This window comes from Nannospalax galili, unplaced genomic scaffold, assembly GCF_000622305.1.
Source record: "Nannospalax galili isolate Female #2095 unplaced genomic scaffold, S.galili_v1.0 scaffold265, whole genome shotgun sequence".
NCBI classification, from domain to species: Eukaryota; Metazoa; Chordata; class Mammalia; order Rodentia; family Spalacidae; genus Nannospalax; species Nannospalax galili.
In genome coordinates this window covers 317,128-330,958 of record NW_008353747.1, presented here as the reverse complement: position 1 = coordinate 330,958, position 13,831 = coordinate 317,128, and the positions used below count along the sequence as shown (strand labels likewise).

The window sequence follows — 13,831 nt, the reverse complement described above, 5'->3', positions numbered from 1 at the left end:
TTTGAAGCAGGGTCTCCCTGTAGCCCCAGCTGTCCTGGAACTCACTATGTAGACCAGGCTGGCCTTGAACTCACAGAGATCTGCCTGCCTCTGTCTCCCAAGTGCTGGGACTACAAGCGTGTGCCACCACGCCCGGTTGACACCATTTTTCTAATCCCAGCGCTGGAAAGACAGAGACTGGGGCTCACTGGCCAGTCAGCCTCAAGGAATTACCACCTGCAGGCCAATTAGAGATTCTCTCTGCTGCCCCCAAAATAAGGTGGATACCTAAGTTTTACCTCTGGCACACACAGACACACACACACACACACACACACACACAGCCCAGACAAGGAAATTGAACGAAAAAGGTACATTCACTAGAACTATAGAACATTCACCCACACAGTTGGTCAACAAGGATGGTGAGTTCCAGATATGTGACAGTCCAGAGAACAAGAAGATGAATAGAGAGCTTCTGCTCTAGAATCTCAGAGTGTCACTGGAGAGACAAGTTTCAGTGTTGCCACACTGAGCATAAGGAGCAGCATGGAATGCCTGTTTGAAACATCTAACAGGAAGTAGATTAATTAAGTTGATGCTTAGACACCTGGGAGGAAGTTAAAGCCATGGAAATTATTTTTTCTTTTTCATTTATCTGGGGTGTGTGTGTGTGTGTGTGTGTGTGTGTGTGTGTGTGTGTATGACTGTGTTTATGTCAGTATCTGTGTGCCTATGTGTGTGTGTCTATACGTCTGTGTTTATGTCAGTATCTGTGTGCCTGTGTGTGTGTGTGTGTGTGTGTGTGTGTGTGTAAGTGTGGGTGTGGGTGTGCCATGGTGAAGGTATGGAGAACAACTTGAAGAAATTAGTTCACTCCTTCTACCATGTGAGTCCCAGGAATCAAACTCAGGTTGTGAGACTTGGCAGCAAAGACTTTTACCCCCGACACATCTCACCAGCCCCTCCCCACACCCCCATTTTTTTGACAAGGTGTCACTCTGTAGCTCAGGCTGGCCTACAACTCATGAGCAGTTCTTTTGCCTTGGCCTCTCAAGTGTTGGGATCATAAGCCTAAGCCACCGCACCTAGCTAAAACCATAAAAATTCTTGAAAACACCACCTACTAAATGATATGTCAAGAAAGGACTGAGGATAGAATTGTGAGATGCCAGCTTTGAATAACAGTTAGAGGAAAAAAAAGACCGAAAAAAAAAACTCAAGAGTTGGAAAGATCAGATAAGTACAGTACAATACCATAGAACCCACAAGAGTACAGGGCTTCTTGAAGGGAGTGTTACCAAGAGTATGAAATGTTTGCTAGGCATAGTAGCATCTAATCCCAGAACTCTCGGGGTGGAGGCAGGACAATCAGGAGTTCAAAGCCAACCTGGGCTACATAGCAAGTTCTAGTTCAGCCTGGGCTATATGAGACCCTGCCTCAAACCAACAACAAAAAGAGTATGAAATGTTAAAGATAGCCAACTAATATAAGAATATTTTTTAAGTCTATGGGATTTCACAAAGTGAAGATTATGGCTGATTAAAATAGCTTCAGTGAAGTAGTATGTGTGGAACCCAGATGAAAAAATAAAGGCAAAGGTGGTGGTGAAGGATAGATGATGAAAAGCAGCAAGGGTAGACTACATTTGAGAGATATTTGGGTGAGAGGCAGAAGAGATGGGGTGGTAGGGAAAGTGGAAATAGAGTGTAAGAAGAAAAAATAGCTGAGAGAAATGAACACATTTTTGGCTAAAAGAGAAGTTGAAACATAAAGCAAGGAACTAGATTTGATGTTGAAAAGACAGAGCTGAGGGCAGAGTCAAGGGAACAGAAAAGACTATGTCACTCACCAACACTCACAGAAAGCAGGTGAAGGTGACTTTGGCCATAGGCAGGCTTGAAAATATAAAGGAAGCAGGAGAAAAGGCCATACAGCACCTGTGCTCTCAAAACAATGAGGCCAGAGGCAGTGTCACTGCTGAAACTGACTTGGATCACAGCAAGAGTGTAGAATTCTTTCTGAGAGAAAATGGAGAAAGCCAGTCACAGACAACACAGGCTAAAATGCAGTGCTAAAAGCCAGATAGAGGCCACTGAATAGAGGGAAATCAGTACCAGGTTGAACAATAGAAAACTTGAGCTCTAGGTCCAGTTCAGCCACCAGTGAGTTGTGTGCACTTGAACAATACCACTGCCCTCTGGGCTCAGTTCTCACATCAGTCAATCCAGATATTTGGCTACGTGAGCTCTCAAGTCCCAAGAGGATGCCACACTCAGATGTACAGAAGTCAATGACATCAGCAATCATGTCTGTCCCTTTCCCATGGAACCTGAGTTAGAATGCAGAGTCTGTTTGCTCACTTATGATATTCATGAGATTGGAGACAAGGGTTATAAAAATAATCTGCTTAGCTATTGTAAGTTGTGGGCATTTCCCCCATTTACTCCAGTATCCATTCATCCAGTAAAAATAAAGCTCCCCCCAACGTTCATTCATAAAGTTTCAACTACTTCTGTCATACTTGGACTCATGACTAGCTCCCCCATCACAAACTCTCCCCCTAGCCATACCATTTCCCCTGTCCTCTTCCAAATCTGTATCTTTGCCTAGCAATTTTTTTTCCTACCCAAAATGTATTTCCTAGTCTGCTGAGGTTTTACTTGTTCTTCAAGGTTCACCCAAATGTCATTTCCTCTATTAAGCTTTTGCCCTTGTGCAGAATCAATAGTTTCTTCTCACCTCTGGCAGAATCTCAATATGTAGTGTTGACTGGTCTGGAACTTGCTGTGTAGACCAGGTTGGCCTCAAACCCACAGAAATCCACCAGCCTCTGCCTCACAAGTGCTGGGATTAAAGACCTGCACCACCATACCCAGGACTTTCATATTTTTATGAATTTTTTTAATTCTTAAAACAGCCACTTTTGGATCTCCCCCATGGACAGCTCACCTCCAGTGGCTCAACCTTACTTATATATCTTAATACACATAGCAAGATTGATGCAACCACTACCATAGCAAAAAAAGCACATACCACATACCACAGGGAGAAGGAGCAGCCATAGTGGAATTGCACCCACTGATGCTCCACCCTTAGAAGGTTCAGCCTCAGTTGCATACCTTGCTACCCAAAGCAAGAGCCATGAAACTGCTCCTCCCAAACTCATCTTTGAGCACTAATTTGTTACGTTAACTTTTCCCGAGAAGACATGAACAAACATCTGTTCATTTCAAGTAGGGCAAGACCAAATAAGGACAGACCAAATAATGATTTCACCCAGTTTGGTGAACCAATGCATTTATTGAGCTTATTTATAGAACAATGGTGAGGGGTTACTTACAGAAGTGTGGGCAACCCCAAAACAACTGCATCACTGCAAAAATTACCGATGGCAACATTATGGAAGCCATACCATAGTCTTCTATTACCTTTCAGATACTTCTGTATAAGTACTAATATAAATAGTAATCCCTTCAAAGTCCTAATCCTCTAGCCATAGGGTAAATCTTGACCAGCCCCATTGCAAATCAGTTCCTTAGCATAAACTCGGGTTTGGTCTGAGGGTCCACCGTGAATAACAGGCACACTCATCACTCCTGAGGCTTTAGAAACTCTCACCCAGACAACCAGGACAAAGACCAAGCCCAGTATCACCTTGAATTCAACATTCAGGAAAGTAGACACAAATACATTGCCATTAATTAGAATCTCTCTTGATCTTGACTTCAAGTTACCATGTGAATACCTTAGTGCATGAGAACAATTCCATGATCCTCTGCTTTTCTTCTGTCTCTACAGGTATCATGGCCCAATCAAAACAAGGTAAGAAAAAGGGTCTTTCTGCTCTTCCAGAGGATCTGAGTACTGTTCCCAGCACTCACATTGGATGCCTCACAACCACCTGCAACTCCAGCTCCAAAGAATCCAACACCCACTTCTGGCCTTTGCTCTGACACCCACACAAATGTGGCGCGCACACGCGTGTGCACACACACACACACACAAATAAAAATAAATTCTTATTGAAAAGGTCTCATAATTTAGAAAGGATGAGGTGAAGGGAAGCAGAGAGTTGATATCTCCATTGTCAACCAAATCAGGTCCCTTCTGGGACCCATTCTAGGCAGCATTCCTAGATCTAAGTAATGAATTGTCTGGTCCTTGCAGTTGAGACAGGACCCTGGTAACTATGCATGTCTTCAGATATGACTGACCTATCAGCATTAGCATCACCTAGAAGCATGTTATAACACAAATCTCACCTTCCCCAGACCTACTAAATAAAACCTGACATTCTAGCAAAATTTCCACATGAGCTGTGTGCACAAAGTTGGCGAAACACTTTGGAGAAACGCTAATGGTCTTGGTCTGGTACCCTGAGACAGAGACAGTTACAAACGCAAGAGCCTTAACAGAATTATGGCTTTTCCCTTTTCAGGAAATGATTTGGTAAGAGTGGATGACAATCAAGAAGATGGCTCAGTACTTCTGACTTGTGACATGAAAGAAAATAATATCACCTGGCTTAAAGGGACTAGAATAAGTTCTTCAAATGAAATAAGAAAAACATGGAATCTGGGAAGTAGTACCAAAGACCCTCGAGGCATATATCAGTGTAAAGGATCAAAGCACAAGTCACAGCCACTCCAAGTGTTTTACAGAAGTATGTAGCCTCTTTGGGATGTTTATTGTGAATTCAGCAGTTCTTTTTTTTAATATTTTATTATTTTTATTTTGTGTGTACGAGTATATTGCCTGCATGTATGTGAGTGCACCCATGTCATGCAATGCCACATATGTCAGAAGAGGGCTTCAGATTCCCCTGGAACTGGAGTTAAGGATGGTTCGTAGTCGTCTTGTGGGTGCTGGGAATCAAACCTGGGTCCTCTGCAAGAGCAGTCAGTGCTCTTAACCTCTGAGCCATCTCTCCAGCCCCGAATTCAGCAGTTCTAACTGCTCTGGTGAGTGTAATGTCTACAATGAGACAGCAATGTACAGCAAGCAATGATTGTGGAAATAGCAATAGCTCTCTTCATTTTGGGTTGCTTCTCTTGAAATACAGCAAGGCATTTCCCTCAGCTTCTTGAAAAATCAGAGTCCTATAAAACCTAGTTAACCTTTGGGTGGGCCTCATGGATTGGAGCCATTCTTCATTGTAAGTAACAAGCTTACACTGGGACTTCTCTCTCTTATTAAAAATTTTTATTGAATTTTTTTGTATTTCATATTATATACCTTCAATCATATTTAGATCCCCTCCCCTATCTGCACCCCCCATAACCTTCACCATTGGTTTTCATGCATTCTGTCATTTATGCTAAGGCCTATCAAGTCAAGTTTGTATCCCCAAATGTCTCTCAGTATGAATTCATCCACTGGAACCTGGTCAAGCTGTCTAGCATCACTCCCTTAAAAAAGGCCAACTCTCCTTCACCCAGCAGTGATCAGTTGCCAATTGTTCCTTAGCTAAAGTTGGGACTTCTTAGCCATTTCCCTATTTCTGTGCTGTGTTTTTGTCTAGTTTGAGTTTTCATGGGTCTTGTACATGCTGTCACCATTGCTATAAGTTCATATGAGCAAGTTCCCAACCCTCTGGGACTTCTCACTGAGGACTAATGAGAGGCATCAGTTCTTGGGCTAAGGATCATCCCTTACCAAATCACCCACAGAGAGAGGAGCCTGGCTGCCCTGGGAAGAGTCATTTTTACTGGTGGGCAGGAGAAAAGAATCCAGGAACAACGTTCACATCCTAAAGGAAGTCTGTTCCTTCTTGTGTCTTGTTCCCTACAGTGTGTGAGAACTGCATTGAGCTAAATGTAGCCACCATGTCTGGCTTTGTCTTCGCTGAAATCATCAGCATTTTTTTCCTTGCTGTTGGAGTCTACTTCATTGCTGGACAGGATGGAGTTCACCAGTCAAGAGGTAAAAGAAGCTAGGCGTGGTGGTGCATGCTTGTAATCCCAGGTACTTGGGAGGATCATGATTTCAAGGCCAGCCTGGGCAACTGAGAAATACTCTGGCTCAAAAAAAAAAAATCTTTAAAGGCTAGGGGTGTGGAGATATAGCTCAGTTGGTGGAGGGTTTGCTTGGTTTGCAATAAAGCCCAGGATTCAACCCCCAGCACCATATAAATCACATGAGGTAGCACATGCCTACAATCCCAATATTCAGGAGGTAGAAGCTGGAAATCAGAAGATCAAGGTCATCTTCAGCCTACATAGCCAGTTCAAGACCAGCCTGACCTACATAAGACCCTTCCTCAAAAAAAGAGGGAGAGACTAGGTATTTGCTCAGTTGGTAGAGTGCCTACTTAACATGCATGAAACCCTGGGTTTGATCCCCAGCACCCTGTAAAATTGTTGGTTGCACATGTCTCTAATCCCAGCACTTGGGAAGTAGAGACAAAAGGATCAAAAGCTCAAGGTCATTCTCAGCTACACTGTAAGCTGGAGGCTACATGACAGCCCGTTTTAAAAATAAATAAATAGCTGGGCGTGGTGGCACACGCCTTTAATCTCAGCACGTGGGAGGCAGAGGCAGGCAGATCTCTGTGAGTTCGAGGCCAGCCTGGTCTACATAGTGAGTTCCAGGACAGCTGGGGCTACTGGGAGACCCTGTCTCAAAAAGACCAAAAAATAAATAAAATAAAATAAAAAATAAATAAATAAAGCTAGGATATAGCATGTGTGAAGCCCTGAGATTGTTTCTATATATTGGAAGTAAAAATAAAAAGGAGGTAAAAGAATGTCCTGAGGTGAGAGATGGGACCAGCTAAGACCTTGGCTTCCTTCCCATCAAAATGGATATACGGATATATATAACTAGAGCGACCGAGTTGGTGCATTTTGCTAATGTGCTTAGCTGGATGATTCACCATCGCTGTGGGACAGGAAAGAAAGACATTTTTAAAAATATTTTATTTATTATTTTTATCTTATGTGTATGAGTGTGTTGCCTGCATGTAGGTGAGTGCACCCATGTCGTGCAGTTCTGCGGAGGTCAGAAGAGGGCTTCGGATTCCCCTGGAGCTGGAGTTAAGGATGGTTCGTAGCTGCCATGTGGGTGCTGGGAATCGAACCCGGGTCCTCGGCAAGAGCAAGAAAGGCATTATTATTTTCCTGTCCTAAGATTTGTTCTCTTTTTTTCTTCCTTCCTTCTTTCCTTCTTGATTTTCTTTTTGTCATTGTTTGTTTTTTGAGACAGGGTCTCACAATGCAGCCCTAGCTGGCTTAGAACATTCTATGTAACTCACGTTGGCTCAAATCCATGGTGATCCTCCTACCTCAGTCTTCCGAATGCTGGGATTACAGGGATGAGCCATCATGCTTGGTTTGTCTTTTTACATTTTATTTATTTTTATTATATGCATATGAGTGTATTGCCTGCATGCATGTAAGTGCACCATACATGCAAAGTCCACTTGGTTTGTCTTTTTTTTAAAAATTCTTTATTGAGCCGGGCATGGTGGTGCCCGCCTTTAATCCCAGCACTCAGGAGGCAGAGGCAGGAGGATCTCTGTGAGTTCAAGGCCAGCCTGGTCTACATAGTGAGTTCCAGGACAGCTGGGGCTACAGGGAGACCCTGTCTCAAAAAGACCAAAAAAAAAAAAATTCTTTATTGATGCTGCATGTGGTGGCACTCACCTTTAATTCCAGCGCTCAGGAGGCATAGGCAGGTGGATCTTTCTGAGTTTGAGGCCAACCTGGTCTACATAGCAAGTTCCAGGTCAGCCAGAGGTAATTAGTGCAACCTTATCTAAAAATTTTTAGCTGGGCCAGGCGTTTTTAATCCCAGCACTTGGAGGCAGAGGTAGGCAGACCTTTGTGAGTTTGAGGCCAGCCTGGTCTACACAGTGAGTTCCAGGACAGCTGGGGCTACGGGGAGACCCTGTCGCAAAAAGACAAAAAAGAATTTTTTTTAGCTGGATGTGGTGGCATATGCCTTTAATCCCAGCACTTGGAAGGCAAAGACAGCCAGATCTCTGTGAGATCAAGGCCAACCTGGTCTACATAGTGAGTGAGTTCCAGGCCAGCTGGGGCTAGAGGGAAACCCTGTCTTAAAAAACAAAAACAAAAAATTCTTTATTGGAGTCAGATGTAGTGGCTCATACCTGCAATCCCAGCATTCTGGAAGCTAAGGCAAGGGAGGATTACCTCAAGTTTAAGGCCATCCTGGTCTACATAGAGAACTCCACACCAGCCAGGGCTACATCATCAAATACTATTTCAAAAGCAGGGGTGGGGGGGATGGAGAGATGACTCAGTTGTTAAGAGCACTGGCTGCTCTTGCAGAGGACCTGGGTTTGACCCTCATCTCCCACATGATAGCTAACAACAGTCCATAACTTCAGTTCCAGGGGAATTCAATGCCGTCTTCTGACCTCTGCAGGCGTTGCACAACACAGGTGCATTTACATACATGTAGGCAATACACTCATACACAAAAAATAAAATAATAAATAAAATATTTTTTAAAAAGACTGCTCTTGCAGAGGACCTGGGTTTGACCCTCATCTCCCACATGATAGCTAACAACAGTCCATAACTTCAGTTCCAGGGGAATTCAATGCCGTCTTCTGACCTCTGCAGGCGTTGCACAACACAGGTGCATTTACATACATGTAGGCAATACACTCATACACAAAAAATAAAATAATAAATAAAATATTTTTTAAAAAGAAACAAAATGAAAGAACCTCACAATTTTTTTAAAGAAAGTCTTATGAAACAGGAGGACCTTGAACTTCTGAATATCTTTCTTCTATCTACCAAGTGCTAGGATGACAGGCATGTACCACCACATCCAGTTTATACAGTGCTGGGAATCTAACCTAGGGTCTCATGTACACTAGGCACTCCACCAATGGACCTGCATTTCTAGCCCTTAAAAACAAAAACAAACAAACAAAAAATCTCTCTATAGAAGTAAAATCTTGTCTTAGCTTCTTTTCTGTTGCTGTGATGAAACACTGTGACCAAGGGACCTTACAGAAGGAAGAGTTTGAACTTACGTTTCCAGGGGAATTAGAATCTATCATGGCAGGGAGGCATGGTGTCAGGAGGTGGAGGGAGTAGAAACTGGAGCACTCACATCTTCCAGCAGGCACAGGAAGCAAAGCATGACTCAAAATTTGGCAAGGCTTAAGAACTCTCTAAGCCCCCACCCCCAGTGACACGCTTCCTCCAGCATGGCCACACCTTCTAAGACCGCCTAAAACAATGCCACTAACTGGGGACAAAATGTCCAAATACTTGGCGCCTATGAGGGACATTCTTATTCAAACCACCACAAACCTACATATCGAAATGTGAAAGCATCTAGCTAAAAAAACCCCTAAGGAACATATTCATACATCCACACCCAGTTTAAGAAATAAAATATTAGCCAGGTGTGGTGGTGCATACCTTTAATCCCAGCACTTGGGAGACAGAGGCAAGAGAATCTCTGTGAGTTCAAGACCAGCCTGGTCTACATAGTGAGTTCCAGACCCTGTCTTTAAAAGACCAAAAAAAAAAAGAAAGAAAGAAAATATTACCAACACCATAGCAGTCTCTTCCAGCCACAACTCATCACCAAGCATGAGCATGATCCTGCCTTCTGACCACAGGATTCATTTTGCTTGGTTTGGGTCATGCAGTCCATATTCTTGGGTGTAACTTCTTTCACTCTACAATGTGCTTATGAGGATGACCCCTATTCCTGCGTACAGGTGATTCTTGTACTGTTCGGTATTCCACTGTATAAATAATTTATTATCATTTTATGTTGGAATTTATAATGTCTATCTTTTGTGCAGCTTCAGACAAGCAGACGCTGTTGCCCAATGATCAGCTCTACCAGGTAAAGAATGAGGAATGAAAGAGAAAATTGGTGGGATTTTTCTCTTTGGGATGGGGGAAGCTACTAGACAGATAAACGCTCATAGCACGTCACATAGTGGGAAGGTTGCTGCGTGGGATAGAGTGAGAAAAACAAAGAGAAGGACTAAAGAAATACTGGGGTGAAGATCTGATGAGAAAAACTTGAAGGACACACTGAGAGAGACACACAAAAGAAACTCTATGTAGAGCCTGCCTCTCTAGAGGTATGAAGCACCCATTCCAGAATCTTCTTCCTAAAAAGTGTCCAGGGAATTGAAGAAATGGCTCAGAAATCAAGAACACTTTCTGCTCTTCCAGAGCACCCAAGCTCTGTTCCCAACACCCACATCTGGCAGCTTAAAACCACCTGTAACTCCAGCTCCAGGAGATCTGACATTGTCTCTGGCATCTACAGGCACTGTACACACATGGCATACATACACATAAATAATTGTTTTAATCTTAAAGAATAAAAAAACAGGGGCTGGAGAGATGGCTCGGTGATTAAGAGCACGGTGATTAAGAGCACTGACTGCCCTTACAGAGGACTCAAGTTCAATTCCCAGCACCCACATGGTGGCTAACAACCATAACTCCAGTTCCAGGGGAATCTGACACTCTAACCTCCACAAGCATTGTACAACATGGGTGTACTTACATACATGCAGGCAATACATTCATACACATAAAATATAAATAATAAACAAAATATTTTTTAAAAATGAAAAACAAAAAGTATTCAACAAATATGCTTCAAATTAATTAACAGAAGATATAAAAATGAATTGATGACTATGCTGTCCTCTCCAGCCCCTTAAGGATCGAGAAGATGAGCAGTACAGCCACCTCCAGGGAAATCAACTGAGGAAGAAGTGAGTGTACAAGACTCTAAGTTGGTGAATTCTTCAAAACTAATCCTGAGGAAGTACCCCTGCATGGTCTGCCTCCTCCCCACTGCTGCTTAATAGCTCTTTCTTCTCCAGTAAGGATCTGGGGGGAGGGAGAGAGACAGAGAGGAGAGAGGAGAGAGGAGAGAGGAGAGAGAGAGAGGAGAGAGGAGAGAGAGAGAGAGAGAGAGAGAGAGAGAGAGAGAGAGAGAGAGGGCTATGGAGTCTCTTTTCTAAAACACTGGGACCAGGACTGATTGCCAAAAGAAAATATAGGTGCTGTGTGTATCTGTAAAGCCTTAGAGCAGGGCCTCAAGTCATAGAGATGCTGAAACTTAACCTCATCAGGATCTCTCAGCATCCATCCACACTTTTAACATATTGTGCTAATTCTTTGTGGTGAGGGACTGTCCTGTGCATTACAGGATTTATAGCATATCCTTGGCCTCTGCCAGACAGCACTCCCAGTATGAGAAGCAAAAGTGTATCTAGACATTACCTGGTATCTCCTCCAGGGCAAAATCAGCAGTAGGAACTAAAGGTCAAAGGGTGTGACCCCTGGTAGATCACTTCACACTCAAATAGGGAGATGGGAATGGACATAGGAAGAGATGAGGGATAGGGTGAATATGATCATAATACAGTGAATGATATTTTTGAATAATGAATAAAATATTAAAATAATAATGATAAAAGAACTAAAGACCAAACATTTAATCCCAGCACTCAGGAGGCAGAGGCAGGCAGGTCTCTGTGAGTTCCAGACCAGCCTTGTCTACATAGTGAAACCCTGTCTCAAAACAAAAAAAAAAAACCCTAAAGATCTCTTAACCTTTTAATCAGCCTTGCAACTAATCAGAAATTCTGATTCCATTAATACATCAGAAGTTTCAACCAGGAAAACAAATCTGAAAACATCTGTTGGTTTTCTGACCAATTGCAATTTTTCTTTCTGGTTCCAGGTGATCCCCCTTCCATCCAGTACTCAGAATCAAAACAATTTGGAGAGCTCCTGGTAGAGAGATTTTTAGTCCTGAATGTAGACTCAGGGTCTGCAGAGGTGGCAAGAAGGGAGGAAGAGCCGGCAGAGCAATTTTGGGGTGTTTTTTATAAAATAAAAGTCGGAACTGAGGACGTGTAGTTCAGTAGTAGAGCACTTGCCAAGCTTGCATGAATTCAGCCCCAGGGTTAGATTCCCAGCACCCCACCCCCAGACCCCACCCCCGGGGGTTTGGGGGGCGGGGGGAAGCAGCGAAGGGAAAACAAGATCGGCATGATGTCTCGGGAGCGCCACCTATTGGGGAAAATTGTAAACCAAAAAATAAAAGCTCAAATAAGCCCCCTGAATAGAATTTTTTTGTTTTAACTTTCATTGGGTCTTTGTGTACATCATAATTGAATGGAACAGTGGGCCCGTGACATGGCTCATAGAGTAAAAGTGCTTGGCACGCAAGCCTGACAACCTGAGTTCGATCCCCACAAACCCAGGTAAACAGTGGAAAAAAGAGAACAAGACTCCACAAGCTTATGTGGTACCCTCCCCCCCAAACCTGCTGCCCACGTGCAGGCACATACACACACACACACACACACACACACACACACAAAGTAGTAGTAATTAAATGGATCAAATATGTAGTGAAAGATCTCCCTCCTCCAGAAGCAGACAAGTTTTATTCGTGTTCCTGGATATATTCTAGGCATATAAGAGCACATTCTCAAATACGCATTATCCTCCCTTCCCTATTTTTCACACCAAGGATATAACACTATACATCTTGCATTTTCTCCTAATCCAACCTGAAGATTATTTCACGAGTGTGTAAAGAACTTTTGTATGCAGTCACATTATATAAACACACTATAAGCTACCTAGCCAGCCATTTGTTGATGATCATTTACCTTGACTCTAATCTTCCTCTTTTTACAATAATGCTGCCAAGACTGTTTGCCATTTTTAAAAAGAGTTGCATTGAAGTATAACTTACAGACCACAAAAGTCACCAATTTTAAGCAATTTCACCTGTTCCCACTCCGTTAAGATCCCTTGTGCTGTTTGCAGTCGCTCCCTGTTTTCCCCCTCAGCACCAAGTAGTCACAAATCTCTCACTGCTTTACATTTTCCTTTCGAACATTCTCTAAAGAATCTCATAACACAAGATAGCTGTAGCTTCTAGCATGTTTCCAGGGCTCATCTATGTTGTAGGAATATTTTGACAAATCTTCAGTTTCTTTTTCATTTTTTTCCACAGGGTTTTGTTATCTAGTTCAGACTGCCTTGATTGTAGCATATAGATCCTTTCTTTCACTTTGCTGCTGAAAAGCACTTCTTCATGGCTATTCCACCTCTTGCTCATCCATTTACCAGTCAAAGGGCATTTGGATGTTTTCTGTGTCTGTTATAAATAGTTCTGCACTGAGAATTCTCATACAAGTCTTTTTGTAGAACCATAATTTTGCTTCTCTGAGGTAGAGACCTAGGAATGAAGAACTTCCAGATCATATGACAAATTGATGCTTAACTTTTTTTTTCTTTTTGAGATGCCCCAACTGGCCTGGAACTCACTATGTAGACCAGGCTGGCCTTGAACTCACAGAGCTCTGCTTGCCTCTGCCTCACGAGTTCTGGGATTAAAGGCGTGTGCCACCATGCCCAGCAATGCTTAACTTTTTAAGAAACTACCAAACTGGTTTCCAAACTGTACCATTTTATATTCCTACCATCAAAGTATGAAGGCTTTTGTTTTTCTGAATCCTCAACAATATTTGTCACTACTTTAATATAGCCATTTCAGTAAATGTTACTGTGGTCTTTTAAAAGATTTTTTTATTTGTTGATTTTTATTTTATTTTATGTGTACGAGTGGTTTGTCTGCATGTATGTAGGTGCACCTGTGTCATGAAATGCCCACAAAGACCAGAAGAGGGCATTGGATCTCCTGGAACTAGAGTTACCCTTCATGTGGAAGCCAGAAGACAGTTCAGGTGTTGTTACTCAGGTGCTGTCCACCTTATCTTGAAATAGGGTCTCATTGGCCTGGAGCTCACTGATTAGGTTCAGCTAGGCTGACTGGCCTGCCCCAGTGACCTGCCTGCCTCTG

At 42.9% G+C, this 13,831-nt stretch overlaps 1 protein-coding gene across 1 annotated transcript in view; it reads left to right on the top strand.

Moving 5' to 3' along the window:
• The window catches only part of Cd3g (CD3g molecule), a 12,540-nt gene extending 500 nt beyond the window's left edge, over positions 1-12,040 (top strand). The window contains exons 2-7 of the mRNA XM_008850896.3: positions 3,782-3,805; positions 4,422-4,646; positions 5,774-5,905; positions 9,780-9,823; positions 10,654-10,715; positions 11,693-12,040. Coding sequence (XP_008849118.1) covers positions 3,782-3,805; positions 4,422-4,646; positions 5,774-5,905; positions 9,780-9,823; positions 10,654-10,715; positions 11,693-11,696 — 491 coding nt within the window. The 3' untranslated portion in view covers positions 11,697-12,040. The remainder of the gene's footprint in view (positions 1-3,781; positions 3,806-4,421; positions 4,647-5,773; positions 5,906-9,779; positions 9,824-10,653; positions 10,716-11,692) is intronic.
• The last annotated feature ends 1,791 nt before the right edge of the window (positions 12,041-13,831 follow it).